Here is a 20,689-nt window from a genome sequence, read left to right as displayed (position 1 = left end):
TATTTTATTCTGAAATTTCATCTAAAATCTCGCCACACCATTCAAGATACTCTGTCCCTTTTTTTAAATTTGTGATTTCTACAACTTACTACTTCTTGGTTTACGACAATAACTGGGTTCTCCGCATTAGGCAACTTGGTAACAAAATACAACCTGTACTTCTATTGCCGACTAGCGACGAGCGAAAGATTGGATGCGAACGATGCAACGACAAAAATTACGTGTTAGAGAGAACTGAGAACTGAGAACTGCGAAGTGCTCGTGCGAATATATTGAGACTAGCAGGAGCAAGGTTAGGCTCCAGCACATAACATTTACTACTACCTTGTCGTCTTTCAAACAAGCTCAAAATGATGCCATTAACAAGTCTTCTGCCGTCAAAGCGATTTTCTTCCATAAAATCACAATTCTGTTCATTTTTCATATATACGCCATAGTTCTCCCAGACCCTGTCTCCTCTCCTCATTTGCAATACCCCCAACTAACCCAACTAACATGTACTCTTCGTTTTTCATCGGTTTACAGTTTTTCGCCTGTGCACCACAAAAATATTGGAAGCTTAAATTTCTGGTATCAAACGGCCCCAACTTGTTCAGACGACAGTGATTCGAATCCAAAAACGGTCGTAATTACACACGTTGAACTACCCAGTAGCTCTGAAAGTGGCGTCCGAATAGAATGCTTGTTATAGCGCCGAAAAAGACCTATTTTTCATCGGATTATCATAGTACTACTAGATAGAATCTACCCCTGTTGCAGCCTTTCACATTAACGTTGAATCAGAAAATCGCCAAAAGATCATGACTGCAATGATCTTTAACGCACACTCCCGTAACTTGGACTATGAGAAGACAATTGAGAAAGCACGTCCCCTTCTTGACCCTAATCAGGTCAACACAGAGGAGTATTTCCACTACGCTCGCTATCGTGAGTGGAAGGAGCCTCAGCTGTTAAATTTCTTCGATTCTTTCCGGATTAAAGTCTCCAACAAGGTTCTAGCTGACGCTTTGAAATATCGTTTCGACCTCTGGGGCTTTGGAAGGGGAACCATGAACTCCGATACCATCCGGGCTCTAGAAGATGCATGGAAATACCCCAACTATCCACTCTCATCAACGGCCAACGGAGACAGCACCAATGCAAACTCGAATATCTTGGACTCATTTGTATACTATCTCGCAGGAATACTAGGTAAGTCAGTGCCTGAAACAACTACAGATCTACGAACCAAGCTGCCAACAATACTTGTTCAACAGCGAGTGCGGTCGTTCAAGAAATCGAAGCTTTACAGGGAGAACCAAAGCAAGAAGAAGTTCCTTGATGAATTCAAGTCAATATATAATCTAGGAGGTGCTGAATTTATGTCACGTCTATATGATTTAGTCAACGGAGACGAAGGATTGTTTGTGATGGCATTGGTGATTGTTATTTCAAGCGCTCTACATGGTTCACTAGACATCCCAGGCTACAACAATTTGAAGGAGAAGCTGCCGTATGAATACGAAACTCCTATATCGGATATGGAGATGCCTCTTTCAAACTTTTCAGGGATTGGTAATTACATTACGGACGAAGAAAGAGAAGTGATTTTGGCGCGAATAAGGAGAGAGGAGACAGAGAATATTACTGAAAAGTTTAAAGCAGAAGAGATCAGACAGCTGGAGAAACGTGAAAAACTCGTCGAAACAAAAATTGATGAGGTATTATATGGCCTCTTGGAAGTATTGAATAGTTGGAAGCCGGTGCAGTCGACAACTTTGAGCCCGTCACCATCGGTCGAGATCAAGGAATGGTGTTCCCAAATTCTAGCGCTAAACAATAGCTTGAGCGAGAAGAATAAGGAGCTTATCGAAAAAAATCTGAGTTTAAACGAAGATGTCAAACGGCTTCACAACGAATTAGCCAGGCTTCAAAAAGAGCTAAGAGAAAAGGAAGCGGAAAGAACTTCACGAGAAAATGAAGCGAAAATATATGCCCAATTGCAGGATGGACTGAAACAGAGTATATCAGAAGATGCAGTACAATCAGACGTGATTGAGAATAAAGTAGAGCCAGTGTGGACAATAAATGAAGATGAAAGCGAAAAGGTTTTGAATTTGACATCCTCCATTCCTAGCTTAAAGGAATCTATCAATGAAATTCCAACAATTACGGCAGTGAAAGAGGAGACATTGGAAACAGAAAATGATGTTCATAGTGAAGAGGATCTCCTTGATTATAGAAATGCTGACCCTGGAGTTGCAAATGTTTCATCTAGTTTCGAAGTGCACACAAAAGAGGAAAGCACCCTTACTGGAAATGTTTTTGAGGATGATGAAGACTACTCGAAGGAAATTTCAAGGACCACTATGGATGACCCAAGCCTACACCTCGAAGAACAACAGAAACCTCATGAATCATCATCCGTTTTGGACTCTCCACACACTTCTGTACCTTCTAGTTCACATACTCCTTTGAAGTCCCACTCACCAGGGACTCTCATTTCTCTGATTCCTAATTCTTCTAGGACATCTCTCTTACATGAGATATCTAGAAATTCCACACCCGTGCACAATCAAAGCTCATCCTCATTCACTTGGAACAGACCTGCTAACAATAACACTACAAATGCGACTATTAGTACGAACGCAAATATCGGCAGTTTGAATAACTCAAGTACAGTATCAACTCCGGTTTTGCAGTTTGAAACTCCGCATGTGTCTTCAGCAAGTCACCATATTTTTAACAATGCTTCAGCGAGCTCATCACAATCGTCGTTATCCACCGCTTTTAATCCGTTGGGTACCAATGTTCCAGTTAGCAATCACAATTTACCAAATACCCTGATTGACCCACACCACAATTTGAGCAATGGAATGCTCAATAGAGTTTCCAGTGGAAATGTTTTTGATCCATCTTCGGCCAACGGGTCCACGTTCTTTGGAAACAACAATAATGGTCCAATCAATTCTTTTAGAAGCTCTCAAAATAGATCATATGATCAAGGGAGTGGTACGGTAATGCACTTATCTTTTAATGATTCTACTATTTTTGATAACAACAGAATGAATCTGACCTTAGGATCTGATTTTTTTGGCCAGGTGGACTCGTTGACCTCTCCAATAAATATTTCCAACAGCATAAGGCAAGAACAGACTTCAACATTCAAGACTACTGGAGCAGCAAATGTGGGTGCTTCAATTTGGAACAATGCTAGCACAATGCAAGCGGCTAGGGGTGGCAACTCATTCTCATCATTTGGCTTAGAAAAGAGCAATGATTCTGAAGATTTACATTTAACCAATAGAACAGAAGATTTACGAAAAGAAGAGCGAGTCAAGGAAAACAATCCAAGTAGCACAAGTAAGGGCGTTACTATTCGTCCTCTTAGAATAACTAAAAGTGGTAAGTTCGTCTTGCATGATGAAAATGATCATGTAACACATTCGAATTCTAAAAATCATGAAGATGAAGCAAAGGCAAGATTTAATTATGATTTCTCGTCACATCCATCTTCGAAAGCATGGAATACATCCAATGATAGTTCTGTAAATTTCATAGTAGCCAATGGGAACAACATAATCGCTCAAATTCCAATCGCTAACCCTTCATTAGATGCAAGCGAGTTCCCGGCATTGGCAAAAAAGACTCCTGAAAGTTCAAGTAGGTCGGGTACTTCAGCCCTAAAACCCAAGCTTGCAAAGAAACCCAAGGATCCATTGGCACAAAATACTCGGAAATCTAGAACACCGGATTCCGATATGTCTAGTATCGACTCTTCGGCAAGTGCGATCCGATCATCACGAGCAACTTTTAAGGAAACATCGAACACACTGCAAGTTGCTGAAAACACCAATTTTGTAGATATGGAACCTAAGTTCTTGCCACAATGGATCCCAGCTGACCAGTTTGAGCCTTCAGAACAGACAGCAGAATTGAGCGACCTGCTCAATATTTCTCTCAGTTCCATCGAGACACAAGAATATACTTTGCCTCTGATATACACAGACACTCTTGCTGCAGCACATGCAAAGTCGGAAGCTCAACTCAAAAAGTACACTGGTGAGGTCAAATCGAAGGACAAAAATACCAAAACTGTAAAACAGCACACATCTATTTCCAAGAAGAGCAAACTTAAGGGCGTATCAATTTCCAAGGACAGAGAAGTCTATGAACTACCAGTCAAGGCTGAAGCCAAATTGCCAGTGATAGAAGCTATTCCTTTTGTACCTATAACAAAGGATTCTCCAAAGAATCCCTCAGGAGGAGCTAATGCCGGTAAAGCAGAATCTCTTGCTAATAAGTCTCAAGCTGCTTCGAAGACGGAATCTGTCGCCTCTAAGATTGATTCTCTCACAACTAAAGCAAAGTTTACTACAGGTAGAGGAGAATCTAACTCAGCTAGATCGAAATCGAGTGGGTCTCATGGTCCTACTGCGAATGCAGAAGTGGCTACAACCACCGCTTCTACAGCAGAAGAAGAGGCACTCAACGTGGAATCGTCCAACAAAGATGAAAGCCCTACAAAACAGAAGACATCTAAACATGGAGGAGCTGCAATTTCAAAGGTATCGTTAGATAGGGCAATTCCGAAATCCGACGAAGGCTTTTCAGTTCTACAAGCTCTGTCATCGTCAAAGTCACCTGCTGAAGATCATTCCAACGACAATTCAGATACGGCTTCATCTCTGTTGTCTGCCAATGCAAACGGCAACACTAAACCGGAGCTGCTATTAGAGGGAAGAGTTAGAACGGGGAAAGATCAAAAAGAAGCCGATCCAAACCAAATGGAGGAGGCTTTGAGTATAAGGATGATAGAAAAAGAAATATCCATCACCCAAAACAATTTAATCACGACTCGGTCTCGCCTGGATTCTGGGCACTCTCATTCGAGCTCTCCACCACCTATTTCACATGGACCAAGTGATGCCTTCATGGAACTTGCTGCCAGCTTGGAATCTGATTTTGCCAAGTACAATGAAGTTGAACAAAGTGTCGCTAAGTATGATCTCACGGAAGGAATCTCGATTTTGAAGAGCATGCAAAGGCACAAGAGATATGGAGAGATACACAACCTCGTCATCCTGATTCGTGATCTTGACCCCGAATATGCAGCCAAGCTTCAAGCAGAGAAGGAAGCGAAAAGGAAGATGGAGCTGAGATCGATTAGAGAGCCATCTTCGGAACAAAATGGAGAGATTGATGAGAAAAAGAATGAGCAAGCAGATATGAATACTGAATCCTCCACGATATCCGAATCTGCTTCTAAAGTAGCTAATAAGACTACCACATCAGATCCAGTGGCAGAATCCTCGAATGGTATAAGTTCGACTGAAGGATCCAATAAAGATAACTTGAGTGATGGTAAGAATGGTGATGATGGTGAAGATGACGAAGACAAGAGACCATCACCTATAAACTCCCTGCCCAGTCCACTTTTGATTCCAGAGTGTTCAATCTGTAGAGAAAGACATGATCAGTCCGAATGCCCTAAACTCTCTCGCGAAGAGGAAGGTTTGAAATTTCCAACTCATGAAAAGCTAGACGACACTCTTGAAGAGGATGTCAGCAATTCGACATCAGAAAAGAAATGCAATGAAGATGAACTTGAAAATAAGAAGGAGGGCGACTCTGACGAACACTCTGATAAACACTTTCAATTTCCAACAGTAAACCAAGATTTTGCTTCTATCGACCTTTACCTAGATGAGAGTGACTATTCCAACTTTGTTTATGACGAATTAGATGAAGATGCAGATTTCCTAGAACTTTTTGATACGATTTCTGATTTGTTTCCTACTTATCCACGAACTTATTTAAAAACTTTATTAAAGCTTTCTGAAAGTCTTGATGAATTGATAGAATCACTTTTCCTTGAAGCAGAGACAAACGAGCTACGCGAGGAAGCAAAGAGGGAGACTATGGCAGATACTGCTTCAAAATCTACTACCAATGAATACTCGTCATCTGTGTACCAATTGAAGGACATATTTCCTACTTTCGATCTAGAAATTCTCAATAGAGAACTAGAAAGCCATAACGGCGATGTTGAATTAACCACGAATTCTCTTTTGAGTGGAGATGTATCCGATAAGTTTGAACCAGTGGTCACAAGTTCTCAGTCTGTCAATGACTCAGTTTGGAACTCCTTGAAAGGTACAGCCGATAGAATAAAGGAGTTGGTTGATGTTCCTATTGGAAATATCACCAGTCATTTGCATGCCAATCAAGGAAAGTTCGTAGAGACATTGATAGACATCGTTCAAAATTATAAACCATCAGAACCCGAAGAAAGCATGCCAGCTTTAGATTTTCTCATTCCATCTGGTGGCCGAGTTCAAAGAGGTGGTGCAACAGTTGGAGGAAGGTTGCACACTTCTCGTCCTAAGCAAAGATTCTCAAAATTTGGTCCAGACTCTTCCTCCGGCCAGGAGTTGAAAATGCTTTATCAAAGTAATCCTGCTTTGCATGAGATTGAGGAGCCGTTCATCTACAAAGCTCTCGAATTAGTTAATGGCGATGTAATGAGAGCCATTGAGATATGCAGAGTAGTCATAGAGCATAATTTGGGAAACTTGACCACCAAGAGTAAACAACTCAACAAACCAAAGCAGGCGAAGAAGCCATTACTTTCTTTGGCGGAGTCTATTAGTGGAAAACCTTCCAGTTATAACTTTGATGGAGTTGAAAATTCATTAAGCAACAAGTATCTCAATTTCAAGAGCAGGATGTCAAAAAGCAACCAGGCTCAGACGGAATTACTCAATGAATGCCTTAAAAGATACGAAAGCACGGGTGTTTTAGATTTACATGGCTTCAGACTCGCTGGTGCAATGGAGGTGACCAAGCAAGCATTAAGAATATGGTGGGAACACGAGCTTGAAGTCCGTGCTATTGAGGGAAGAATGGATAAATATGGCTCCAAAGCAAGTGAAATCGAACCCTTGTCGATTATTACTGGTAGGGGTCTCCACTCAACAAATGGTATTTCAGTGATTAGAAAAGGTGTGAAGACTCATTTGGATGCAAATGGTTATCTATTTCACGAAGAAGTAGGGGGGTTTGTAGTCTATGGTAAGAAAAAGCGTTAGGTTACAAGTCTTATAGTAGAGTAGCAGTTAGAAGAGTTCACCAAAGATGTCTGAGACGAAACCAGATTTGTGTGTCAGATTTTGCAGTCATAATGCGCATGTGGATCAAAAATCTCCAGAATTACTGGCACAGGTGGCCATTAGATAGTATCTGTTAGCATATAGTAATAAACATAGAGAATGCCTGCGCCATACCAAACACACCGCCCCTCTATAGTAGTTGTCATAGGAGACCAAGGAACCCACAACCTGACTCTTCGAAGGAAATCATGTATGGGTGACAAATACTTAGTTCTACAGACAGAACATGAAAGGTTAGTATTTTTGGCTAACTCACAACACTGATGATTGCATCTTTTAGACAATGTTTTGTTAAAGCTATTGTTGAGAGCGTGTCACCCTAAAGTACGATTACGCCAACTAACGCCCCGTTTATATTTTTAGATTATGTACTTTGCCTGTGCTAATTGATATTGTAAAGGTATTCCTTTCTAAACCAAAACATCTCCATTGAAATATCGATCTGTTTTATAGAATCATAGTCTTACATTCCATTATACAAACTTCTATAATCTGGTGGCTGCAAGAATTGTTGACTGGTTCCTTTTTGCATCAATACCGAGAAGGCCAATGAGCCTCGGACGTCCTCGCACGAATTATTTTTTTGGCGATAGGCATAAGGATGTCAGGTGCCAGTTCCCAAAGAGGAGATTTTCAGTTTGGTTGGAACGACACAGGGTTCAAGAGTCTTCATTACAGTGGGTTCTAGAGTCGGTATGATCCGCGGGAGGAGCGGTGAAAGTGCAAGATTGAGTAAATAACATAACAGCAAATTGTACTATATGACCTCAATAGAAAAGGCCCATAAATTACCACCATGCATACAGTCCAGTTATCTTATTTTATTGTCATGTTATGCCACGAAAGGACAATCACGTTAACCATGCACAGAGAAGGATGCACTTACCAACTCGCTAGAGATTGCTTATTTTGGTGCACAAGCATTAACTCGAGCATAAAATACTAATCACAGAAGCATTACCAAGAACAAAACATTGGATTGGCGAATCGAACGTATTAGGATTCCCCATCCACTTTGTGAAACGACAATTCTTCGAGAATCTTTGCAATTGGAGGAGATCATTGCGACAAATATTTGGGTTTATTGCGAGCTCACCGTGTGCATGGTTACCATGGTACCAGGACATCTTCAGTAGTATTATTGTTGATGATATGCAGCAATACTACAATAAGCAATGGAAACAATCAAAGTGGGCGTGCATCTGTCCAATGGAAGTGTTCCATACCGCATCATGGTACCTTTACTATTCTAGGAGCGACAGAGCGTTGCGATCTACTGAGCTGATGGGGGTATAGCGAGTGCCACTACACGCACTTTTAGAGGTTTTTACTACATTGGGAGACTTGAACAGTAGCGAGGGAGGCTAGCTACCGTTGTACCGGCGCTGGCGCTGACAGTGCTAAATGCGCAGAGTTCTCCACCAGATCTAAACCAAAAGGTTAGATAGCAGCTGACAATAATACAAGAGAACGGTCAATCAAGTCACACAAAAGCAAATTTCCAACGTAGTAGTGATCCGTAGTTGATTCGTAGAGTAAGCCATCATTGTTAGTGCATTGTCCCCGTACTAATGGAGGAGCGTACGAGAACCCTATATTTCCAATAGTACTTTGTATTGAAAAGTTTAAGTTCTGAATACCCCAGGATGCGATTCTGGAACTTTGCTTTGCAACCAATTAGTACTCTAAATCCATTCCAGCACATTGGAAAGTCGCCCCCATCGTCAACAAACGGCAGTAGTACCTCTAGCAGTTTACCAGCGGTACTACCATCAAATCAATTATACACATCACCCCAGGCCACACTGACCAGCTATGGATGAACGTCGTGTTGCGCCCAATTCCTCCGAAATGTCGTAACCTGCAGTACGTATGCAGTCTACAGCCATGCACAGTGTCGGGATATTTTCTATTCCGATTAAGTGGTTGTTCCCGCGGCGCACGTCCCTATACTTGTAGCAGTGAAGCTAAGCTGGGAGAATGGAAGAGAGCTGGAAAACCTCATCTTGACAGAAGCTTATGGGCTAAGGAATCAGCAATACGAGTACCAAGGGTCAATTGTGAATGTACACCGGGCTATTGTCGTTCCGAGACACCTATAGTGTGAATATTTTTTACATTCTTACCTCATTGGCATATCTCGGCCATTGTTGTCGGAAATATTTTTATTTGGTTAGTTCGTGCTGTTCCTGGGACATAAACCATAAACAAATGGCTGGTGAACAAGACACAATATGCGACAAAACACAATCTTCTCCCAACTAATGCACCACGCCAGCTAGCTTAAGTACCAGATCACCTGTGTTCCGCTTACCTGTCCAAAACATTCAATTGTGCACATCCACATTAAACACCAACACGAAAACGAACCAGCTCTCCTGTAACTCGAAATTTAATCCTACCACCAAAGTAAACATACAATGGTCAAAACCGCCTGCACATCCCAATTATTTTTTACACTTTTATTATTTCATCCTCAAAGTATTACTCCCAATATTAATTAATATAATTATTATTATTTATTTTACTATTGTACGTGCTCTCCCTCTCACCTCGCTGTGTCTACGTTGTCGCTTTTCTCATTCTCGCTGTGTCCTCTCACTCCAGTACTGAATTAAACCCCAAACAACACACAAAAATTGACAAACTCAAACGGTTTTCTACAAACAGAGAGACATTTTCGATTGGGAGTTTTATTGTGATTTTTATGAATTTCGGTTGACATCAAAACTTACAACCAACGTTTTCTTTGCTTGCAACCCCTGATAATCCCTATACTCCAAACCTCCATTGACTGCTCAGACGCTGCTAGCTTCTTTGTTCTGTTGTCAGCTTGTACACAATCTTTTTTTCGGGGTAAATCTGGTGTTTGTCGGTACTTTTCAGTCCCTGAATCGAGACCGTCTTATTACCGCCAGTCAACTGTTAAACAACCATTTGAAGTGCAAGGAAAACCTGGCATAACAAGGTAATCTTCCCGATCTGAATACAATACACCAAGCATAATCAACAAGCGCACTACCTTGGGTTGTTGGAAGCTCTGTTTATCAGTATCAATACTAATTCTGACCAGTCTTTGTTTATCGTAAAAAACAAACCACGTCGACCTCTGATCAAAGAGCTCAAGCAAACCCCATTCAATACGCGCAGCAAGTGGTCTTTAATATCTATATTACGTTGTATTACTACGAATAACTAATCGATCGGTTCTTTGCATTAATCGAATCGCTCACAAATCGCAAACAACAGAGCCTAATAAGTTCTATAATAATTCTCGTTATCGTTATCGTTATCGTGATCATTCGTTTATTTCCATTAAGATAGTATCCACGTCTAACTCCCAATTCAATTTAATCAACTCACGTATCACAATGAGCAGCCAGTCACATAACAGCCTTGCTCCAAAACAACATCGCCGACCCCCTCGCCCTCCACCACCTCCCCCCACCGATGTTCCTCCTATCGATTTCACCGCAAATGACGAATTCATAGGTCCAGCTCTTGGGTCTCCAATCCAAACGAAAGCTCCCCAGTTTAATGATAGTATAGTACATGAATTCCAAGACAATGATGACGATATTCCACCTCGTCAAGACCTCAAACATCTCTCGTTGGCCCAAAGTAAACTCAGTAATGACACAAGGAGTAGTAATAGTATCAGCAATAGCACCAGCCCTAGCAATTTTAATGATATTGGAACACTGAGAAACTCAAGTGAAAATGCTGCCAGTTCAAGGAAACTTAGGCATCTCTCGCCAAATTCTATTGATTCGCGATCAACTGAACGAACTCCGAGGTCGTCGCTTAACGCCAGTGAAATCTCTCTGTTGCCTCGTATGCCAGGTTCCTTTAATGTCAACGGATTGCAGAGCGAGAGTGAAGAATATTCTCAATTGACTGAGACATTGAATCATCAAAACGACACACTTGAATCCCTTGTTAATCCTTCAGCTGCTAATTTTAGTAGTAATAGTAACACCGATCAGACCAGTATTCCTAGCCCGGAGGTGGACACACATATCGCAGCAAATCATGAAGGTATAACGGTTCCTGTGAGAAAGGATCAAGGACACAGAGACGTAAGTGGACAAAAGACTAATTTATTAAGTGAACTGCCATTGCAACAACTCCAGCAGCGAAGCCCAGACAGAAGAAGGTATGAGCCAAAAACAGATCACGATGACCTCAGTAGTCAACTACAATCTGCTACCAGGGACACAGGATCTGAACTTCATACTGGCCTTGGCAGTCACATTGGTGATACAAACGTCAAGAACAGTCTGATTCCATCGGACAAGTTTGAGAGTGCCAAGAGTACTCCGAAATTGCCCAACAAGCCATTTGATGACGCTCCCATACATCTCCAAGACGACGTTCCTTTTGATCCTAACCGCCCCCATAACTTTGATGACGACGAAGATGACGATATGTACGAAGAAGTTCATGAAGAGCAATTGTTGGAACAAGAAAGATCTTTCCATAATCAACAACAGAGTCTTAAACAAAGTCATGCGGACATTTATCATGTAGATGACGAAGTTTATGACGAGGACAACCTATCAAATGAGCAAGACGATCCAGTCATTCCACCCCAGAGGTATGCATCAAATAATGGTTCGCTTAATACGTTGTCCAACGAGCACTCTGTGGATTCTGTAGAAACACTAGACCATTCAGCAGCTCGCAAGCAAAGTATTAGTAAATCAAGGGCAGCTGGCGATGAAAGACAACATAGTGATTATTCTAATGAACATAGTGAAGCAATTGTGAAGAAGAGCGTTCTGCCATCCTCAAAAGATTCACCTTCTTTTGGAAATTCTGGATATCAACAACAAACGCAATACTCTTCAATTTTGGATCCTGGTAACCATAATGCCGAAGCTGCAACAATATCAGATAAGTCCACCACTCCAAATTTAAAGAAGAACGCACTACACAAGATTCGTACAATTGATGATGAAAATATTGATGATCCATTACAATTCCTTGAAAAAACTTACTCACTGCCTCTCCTGGTGGCTGCTCCAATTGCTGTAGCGGCAGGAGCGGCCGGTGGAGCTCAACTTCATTCGAAGTATCCACCGCCGCAGACTCAGCTTCCTAGTGTTCTTCCACCTCAATTTTCAAAGGACAGAGAGGTGGACCCACCAAAGGAGTACAGTCAACCAAGACAACAAAATGCCCAACAATTCAGTAGTCCTACTCAGCCAACGAGAAATGCATCTCTGCCATCCCAGAAGCCAAAGTCTCACGGTCCATCGCTACTGAATGCGTCTCTGCATTCGAGAATTTCTTCACATCCCTCTGATGCATCACAATCATCTATTGGCTCTTCTCAGTTGACTCAATCGACTCAACCAATAGAGCCAGGTCATCCATCCAGTCCGTTGGCAGCAGACCTGACACCTCCAATGAAGTCTATTTCATCTACGAACGCTGAAGCACCAGCGACTCCGGCTTTGCATTCAACCCCTGGGTTGGCCTCTACACCAGCGTTCTACGCAACGCCGTCTCAATCACTGAACCACTTCACGCCACAACAATCACAACAATCCCAATATACTCCAGTTCAACAGCAGGCCTCGCAATATACTCCATCGCAATCTCGTTCCATTTCGCAGGAGACTTCTCAATCTTCCGATACACTCTCTCAGCGGACGCCTTCACAGGGAACTACTCAATTCACTCCATCCCAAAGAACTCTCCAACCTCGTTCTATTTCTGGTCAAATTGCTCAATCGCCAGGTCAAACTCAACAGCACTTGGGAGCCAATAATGTCTCCAATCAATCGCATACTCCCACACAATCTTCGGCACCTCGTCCACCACCACCACCACCTTTGCAAGCGCACAACCAAACGGCTGCAATAACACCAGTGATGGCACAAAATAAATTTGGAAACACCGGTGGAAACTACACGCCAAAATCAGCAGTGTCTTCCTCTTCCGCTCAATCTGCAGCATCCCCTCGTGAGCATCTCGGAATGGGAATCAGTCAGGGAAGCTCCAATACTTCGAACCACTCGAAGTCGCCCAAATACCCGAACAATATTTCGTCTGCAAGTAGTGCCAGTAGTGTAAAGCAAAAGAAGAGCCGTGGTGTTAAGGGTGTATTGTCTCATATGTTTGGAAAGAGTTCTAAATCAAGCAACGGTAGCTACAACGGTTCTGAAGGCTCAGCATCTACTCCAGATTCTCCTTCTCTTAACATGAAGATCTCAACTCCGTTCAATGCCAAACATGTGGCCCATGTCGGCGTTGATGACAACGGATCTTATACTGGTTTGCCAATTGAATGGGAAAGACTCCTCTCAGCTAGTGGAATTTCTAAAAAGGAACAACAACAACACCCACAAGCTGTGATGGATATCGTTGCCTTCTACCAAGAGGCAAATGAAAATGGGGATGAAGCAGCATTTAGTAAATTCCACTACGAAAATGGCGATGATCTCAGCGGCTCCAATTGGCTGTTGACCAATCAAAGTACTAATCAAAGTTTATCTGAGAAGGAACCGTCTACACCAAGAGCTACACTGTCAAGTACAGCAAGTGAAAACGAAGATGTCGCTGAAATGGCAGAACATAAAAGCCCTCAAAAGACGTTGACCAGCACACAAAGTGTTCTTGTAACGCCCCGCCAGGTTCAATCCGACGATGTAGACTTTGACATCTTAGACAGCGCTGGTATAGATGAGGATGAGGATCCCAAGAGCCCCCATACGCTCACCCCAGCAGTTCCAAAGACACCAGTCAATGAAGCAGATCGCTCTGCCATCACCGGCGGCGGCAATATCGCCGGCAATGCGGTGGGATCTGCTACAAGCGGTACTCCTACCGGTGGTTTGGCTAACTATGAAAATCAGTTTATACCTTCACGTCCAGCACCAAAGCCACCAGCCAAGCTTCTCACTCCACAGCAACCACCATCACATGCTGCTGCAAATTCAACGACCACACCTCAATCAGTTAAATCTACGACTTCAACTCGGTCTGGTTCGTCTGCTTCTGTTCCTACTGTTAGTACAATTCCAAGTACAACCACAGTTTCACCCAAGAAGTCATTCTTGCCACGCTCATTCTCCTCGAAGACGGTCAAACCAGTTAAAGTTACAAAGGATAGATTGCCAACCGCAGTATCTGAAAAGTTCACTAATCCCCCACCACCACCACCACCTCCTCCTCCTTCCTCAAGTAGTGGGTCAGCTCAAGGTGTTAATATACCTAAGTCCAAGTCGCACAGTTCATCTCTTTCCAACCAAGTGAAACCACCCCAGAAGAATGGATCTTCGACTGCACCAATAGCACCTTCCGCTAAATTCGACTCACCCTCTACTTCGAAGGCAGCAAAGAGCGATTTACCTCTTCATTACCAGAAACTGCGTAACAAGGAGGAACAGAGAACACATAGACCTCCACCTCCGCCTCCTGTTCCTAGTCAACCTTCACAGCAGCAACAGAAGCCTTCAACTTCAGCAAGTCAACAACAACCAGTGAAACAACCAGCTAAGCAAGCTAATCAGCCAGTGAAACAACCAGCTAAGCTGCAAGCGCCACCACCACCACCTCCACCACAAACAAAAACACCTGTGCAACAACCACAACTGAAGAATGCTCAACCAAAATTGAGTGGTCCACAGCAAGCTTTGGCTGCAATTACGTCTGCTGGAAATAAGGAACATTACGACCAGCAGCAGGCTCAGTACAGGGAAGCTCAACAACGTCTCAAGCAACAGCAACAGCAACGTACCCTGAATCAGCAACAATCTCAGCAGTCTTCTCTCCAGCAACCTATCACTGCTCCAGTGTCAACCAGCTCACCTGATACACAGCGTAAGAAGAATCAACAACCTGTTAGGGATGCCAAGCAGGCAGCGATTCTCGCTCAAAAGAAACGAGAAGAAAAGAAGAGAAAGAATAACCAGATTATTGCTAAATTACAAGCTATTTGTAGTGAAGGTGATCCAAACACTATATTCAAGGATCTCGTAAAGATTGGTCAAGGTGCCTCAGGTGGTGTTTATATTGCTCACGAAGTCGGCAACAAATCCAAAACTGTTGCAATCAAGCAAATGAATCTTGAACAACAACCCAAGAAGGAACTTATCATCAATGAGATTCTTGTAATGAAAGGAAGTAAGCATCCTAATATTGTTAACTTTATTGACTCATACTTGCTCAAGGGTGATCTTTGGGTCATTATGGAGTACATGGAAGGTGGATCTTTAACTGAGATTGTGACACATAGTGTCATGACCGAAGGCCAAATTGGTGCTGTCTGTAGAGAAACTCTTAAGGGCTTAAAGTTTTTGCATTCAAAGGGAGTTATTCATAGAGACATCAAGTCTGACAACATCCTTTTGAACATTGATGGTAATATTAAGATGACAGATTTTGGATTCTGTGCACAGATTAATGAACTTAACTTGAAAAGAACTACGATGGTCGGTACTCCTTACTGGATGGCCCCAGAAGTCGTCAGTAGAAAAGAGTACGGCCCTAAAGTGGATATCTGGTCATTGGGTATCATGATTATTGAGATGATCGAAGGAGAACCTCCATACTTAAATGAAACGCCTCTTAGAGCCCTTTATCTTATCGCTACTAATGGTACGCCTAAGCTAAAGGAGCCCGAAGCTTTGAGTTATGACATACGTAAGTTCTTATCGTGGTGTTTACAAGTTGATTTCAACAAGCGTGCTAATGCTGATGAATTGTTGAATGACAAATTCATCTTAGAGAGTGACAACGTGTCTCTGTTGAGTCCTTTGGTGAAGATTGCCAGGATGAAGAAAGCTAGTGAAGCTGATGACTAGGAATGAATCATGAAGACAAGCTGCAAAGAATGTTGTTCGATGTGTCATTGAAATATGTCATTGAAATACGTTCGCCGCCTCGATACTGTGAATCGACTTCCCTATTTATACTGTAATATTGTTTAGTGCCTCGCGTTTGATTTTATTCTGTACTTTTTAATATCCTAAAATTTAATTATTGTATTCCTATTTACGAGCTTTTTTTGAAGCTATAACGCAACAGTGCCTATCCTAATATTGTCTACTTCTGGTGTGTATTAATACAAGTAGTTACTAACTCTCACTTGGAAACTCTACCTACAGAATTCCATCATTCTAAATCGTAGCAACCTACTATTTCAAAATTGTTTAATGTCACTTAGTATATTCAAGTGTCTAATAAGTCTAAAATTTTCTAAAGTAATACAAATCTATTACAAGGTATCGTTCAAGAATTCGACAATACGAGTGATTCCAAAAAACTCTTCGTTGTCAATTTCCTTTAATTTCAAATTGGGGTTATTTTGTAATTTCTTGATCAAATGACTTTCAAAGAAGAGAGAAGAATCATGAATTCCCCATGGCTCAACAAATACTCTAACACCTGCGCTATTTGAATTTGCTTCTCTAATGTAAGCGTGCTTTGAGCTATCGAATTTGTTGTTAGAGTCACCGTACTTGACTTCATCATATAAGGGCACGTCCAAAGCATACTTCGCCCACTCTAAAATATCATCTCTGAAAGCTTCATCTTCCCCAGTTATCACAAATACATCACTCTTCGGATCTTTCAACGTAGGAATACCTTCCCAGTCCTTCTTCGAATACGGATGATGGTTTCCAGGCGATATGTCAAGTCTAGTTGTATCAACATCACCAACAATATGTGGACCATGACTATCGAGCAAGAAGACATCATACAGAATCATGTCATGTTCCTTAGAATCATAGTATGACTTTCCCTTAGTATACTGGTGTGGTTCTGGAAGAATCTTAACCCAAGGACTGATTAGAATACTCTTTGTAGGATAGGGGATTGTTGAGTCATTCAATTCCTTCAACCTCTGTAAGTAACCAACTGCAAGGTTTCCCCCTGCAGAATCTCCCATGAATATAATATTGGTATTACCGTCCCTAGCTAAAGAAGTATAGGTCTGGTGTAGCTGAGCTAATTGATAAGGCAACTTGTAGCCATTGCTAGCCAATTTGTAATCCAAGAATAAGACTGACAACTTATCTCTCTTTTCTTTGTCAACCAACTGGTAAATAGACAATACCGATTGAACTTGAGATGGCAAAGTTTCGAAGTAGTAACCTCCTCCATGCAAATAGAAAAGAATTGGATCCGATGGTTTTCTGTCTTCGTGCTTTACAAGCCAGAGTGAGTTCTTGTCATAGGACTCTCCGTAATGTGGCAACTTGGAAGTAATCTTCTTGTGCAAGAATCCCAAGAGTCTTTTAATCAAGAACCTGTTACTCATGAGGTTAAGGTAGGTACAGTCACGAACTGGGACAGTCAAGCCGGTATAACATATTGTTAATCTGATAGAATCTGCGAGCCTGTTCTTTAGCTTTCTGCATCTTCCACCGAAGAGTGGATATTTAAGTATAAGGAGAAGCACCTTGAATGGTACGCTCAAAATGATAAGAAGACCTTTTAAGCTAATCATGGTGGATGGAGAGAATTCCTGGAAGAATGATCTTCAAAGAATATCAAGCATCCACATTATCTGGAACTTCTATTTTATTTATATAATTCCATTATTTCATTTTAGTCTCCAATATGGCTTGTGAATTTATCCGAATTATTGTGGGGTATGAAGAGGGCAGTCCGCTGAAATATCCGTGCTGAGCTGGTTTTGGTCAAGTTATAGAACTATTGTCAATAGAAGAATAAAGAAAAATAACCAAGTGACATGATGGTACAAGACTATTAGTGCCTAGGAATACTATTGGTTATAGAAGATTCAAGAAGAAGATGTCTTGTTTTGAGATCTTGTAGAATCTCTCGAAAGAGCGTTATAGAGCCAAGTATACAATCTGAAAGAATAGAGAACAAGAATAAATAGAATGGGACCTATACAAAATCGAGACGACAGATATGGGTACTTTTATGTAAGTTAAACTACTCAACTCAAGTTTTATGAATGGTTTACTTGGTTTACTCTTTTTGCAGATACCATTTACTTTGTTGTTGTAAAGATCTTTTCATTTTGTGCCGAGGAAAGCTCGAGGCACGCACACAATGTAAAACACATAGATGCTGAATGAAACAGGTAGACTACCAAGAGAGCGATAATGAATGGTATATATACAAGTTGAAAAGACACAGAATTCCAGTCCCATGGGCTTTGTACTTTGTACCTATTGTCATAATTGGTTTGGTTTTATGAATACCTTTATTCAACCACAGCATTTTGCATGTGCTTCTAGCAACACATTACTTCTAGCAACACATTACCTAGTTGGGGAGAATTTGGAATATATAGGAAGCATGTATCTAATTGCAGGTGATTACATTAAACATACCTACAATTACCCGCTCCGACCTAATATCTTATTCTAGAATTAAGTTGTCTGTTGCATTACCTTTACAGGAAATATACTCCTTGGGTGAAGAAACTTCGCCCATAGTTGGTGGAGAGTTCTCCACTGTTCCTCCGCATAATGCTTTATCCACATTGTATATGATATAGAACTTTGTGCTAATGACCAATAATGAAGGAAATACAAGTCAAGTACATATTTAGAACAAGGATCGAGTACGGGTGAAAAAGAAAAGCAACCCCAAAACAATATTGTGCATTATATTCCCTCAATGCAATCATACTGAGGACCTCTCAGAGAGGCATTCTAACAAGCCCCATAGATATTGTAACTAGTAACTAGTCAAAAGTACAAGTTCAGGTGAAAGTTTCTCAAGTAGCCCAAGTGGTTACTTAATACTTAAACGTGTAAAGTTCGGGGCTTTGGAGGCTTTAGAACGTGAAATTGTTTTTAGCCGAACACGAGCTCTGAGGACCACTAACTAGTTCCTGTTCCAGAAATCGTTCATAGAAATACCAAAGATAAGAATGCGATTTAAAGTTAGAATTTGAACACAGTTGATTGGGCGGATCACGATCTTGATTTCACCCTACAAATCGAATCCGCCTCCTCTATCTACATGAATTCAATTACTATCCGTGAACCTCTCTCATAAGAAGCATACGTATGGAATATATCGCGCCTCTACTGTATAGTGTTGACGCGTGGACTCGTCTCCAATGCTATCTTCGGACTCGCTAGGCTATCGGAGTACTCGTAGCTCATCGCAAGCATACCATTCTCTTACTTTGTAATGCACCATTGATAGGTATACATAGGTATACCTTGATTAATTGACAATGCGTACAAGTTGTACAAGTTATACAAGTTGTCTAGTGTGCTATTGCCACAGAATACTTTAAAATACGTTCACTTCTCGATGGCCAGCGCTTGCCACAAGAACAATCCTAAAGCCGCAATCACGATGCCACTCGTTTTGAAGTCCACGTTCGCCGCATTGCATAGTATCTTCCTCTGGCTGCTGGTTATGAATAAAGTCAAGGCATTTGGATGTGTTGTTTTACGAAACGATTATAAGGGTCAGGGAAACCTGCAATTATACTGCCCAGGTAAACTGCAAATAAATATATCGGAACAGAATAGGATAAAAAGGTTAAAGTTGCTTTTTATGTCATTTTACGGAGGGTTTCCGTCCATACACTCCAGGCACGTGATTGAAATACACCGAACAACGACAAGACGTGTTTCTGGGACCTTCGATTATGGGCAGTTTGCACCAATTATGAGCCCCCTGTAATTGGTGTCGTATACCGTTGGGTCCACGCCGGACTACGCGGACGATAATGCAATCGCAAGCACTAGCAATCAAAACCTGATGATTTGGATGGTAGTTTAAGTTACGAATGGTTAAGTGCAAAAAAGGTCCGGACTCACTATGAGAAAAAGATGTGGCAGTTTATGGAACCAAGTACAAGGAGCCGATAACCTAAATTGAGTATTTTAGTGATAGCTAAGGCAGTACTAAGCCGGGTATTCAGAATGTTTCGGGGATGTATGTCATAGTACAGATCACCTGCACACCAATCTAGGATAAATTCAATTGGAACATTTTGCACTCCGTCCCAAGTGGTGGCTCTGCTTTCTCTAGCAAATGGACTAGTAAAACCAAATAGATTTCTGGTGAAATCACAGACCCGCATATGTGTCACGGCATTTCGTTTGTTGCTGTCCTGGGAAGTACCATCTCTTGACTGATTTCCATACCAATACACTAGAAATATCTCAACCAACTGAGGGTCACTACTAGGAAAGAGATCAAAACGGCCACTATCCACCGAAGATACCTGGAAGAGTACCACAAGAATGGAATAATGACACTAGAAAGCATTAAGAATAATAAACACTAATGACGAACAATGGCATGAATAATATGCCCGATAATAATAAAAATATTAATTCCAGGCAGAGTAGTAGAATACCATTACATTGTTAGCCTCCGAACAATAATTATTATCAAACATCCAACCATTTACCGAACGAACTTACTATCTATCCAGTATGCCTAGCTGGAATATCCCACTTTTCTCTCTCACTTCAACTTAACTAAAGCATTTAACGTACCATTAACGAACCACTAACACCAACACGCCTAACAAGCCCAACTCTCTACCCTTGCCTTAACTCTAATTCAACACCTAA

At 41.5% G+C, this 20,689-nt stretch overlaps 4 protein-coding genes across 4 annotated transcripts; 3 read left to right on the top strand and 1 right to left on the bottom strand. All coding sequences in view use genetic code 12, as the record gives it.

Annotated features, from left to right (window-relative positions):
• Nucleotides 1-800: 800 nt before the first annotated feature.
• RJT20DRAFT_134373 (uncharacterized protein) lies at nucleotides 801-7,070 on the top strand (the record flags this gene model as incomplete). The annotated part of the gene is made up of 1 exon (XM_064918310.1): nucleotides 801-7,070. The coding sequence occupies one exon, from the start codon at nucleotides 801-803 to the stop codon at nucleotides 7,068-7,070; it is 6,270 nt and encodes a 2,089-aa protein (XP_064775155.1).
• An 8,224-nt stretch (nucleotides 7,071-15,294) lies between these two features.
• CST20 (mitogen-activated protein kinase kinase kinase kinase) lies at nucleotides 15,295-16,236 on the top strand (the record flags this gene model as incomplete). The annotated part of the gene is made up of 1 exon (XM_064916955.1): nucleotides 15,295-16,236. A coding segment is annotated over exon 1 (611 nt), but the record flags the coding sequence as incomplete, so codon positions are not given.
• A 103-nt stretch (nucleotides 16,237-16,339) lies between these two features.
• On the bottom strand, nucleotides 16,340-18,090 carry RJT20DRAFT_127210 (uncharacterized protein). The gene has a single exon (XM_064916954.1). The coding sequence runs from the start codon at nucleotides 17,611-17,613 to the stop codon at nucleotides 16,378-16,380; it is 1,236 nt and encodes a 411-aa protein (XP_064775153.1). The 5' UTR covers nucleotides 17,614-18,090; the 3' UTR covers nucleotides 16,340-16,377.
• Nucleotides 18,091-19,454: 1,364 nt separating this feature from the next.
• On the top strand, nucleotides 19,455-19,787 carry RJT20DRAFT_134370 (uncharacterized protein; the record flags this gene model as incomplete). The annotated part of the gene is made up of 1 exon (XM_064918309.1): nucleotides 19,455-19,787. One exon carries the CDS (start codon nucleotides 19,455-19,457, stop codon nucleotides 19,785-19,787), a length of 333 nt encoding a protein of 110 aa, XP_064775152.1.
• Between the last annotated feature and the right edge of the window lie 902 nt (nucleotides 19,788-20,689).

The sequence above is a fragment of the Scheffersomyces xylosifermentans genome, assembly GCF_036884685.1.
Source record: "Scheffersomyces xylosifermentans strain CBS 12540 chromosome Unknown RJT20scaffold_3, whole genome shotgun sequence".
Classification (NCBI taxonomy): domain Eukaryota; kingdom Fungi; phylum Ascomycota; class Pichiomycetes; order Serinales; family Debaryomycetaceae; genus Scheffersomyces; species Scheffersomyces xylosifermentans.
This window is presented reverse-complemented; position numbering and strand designations above follow the sequence as displayed.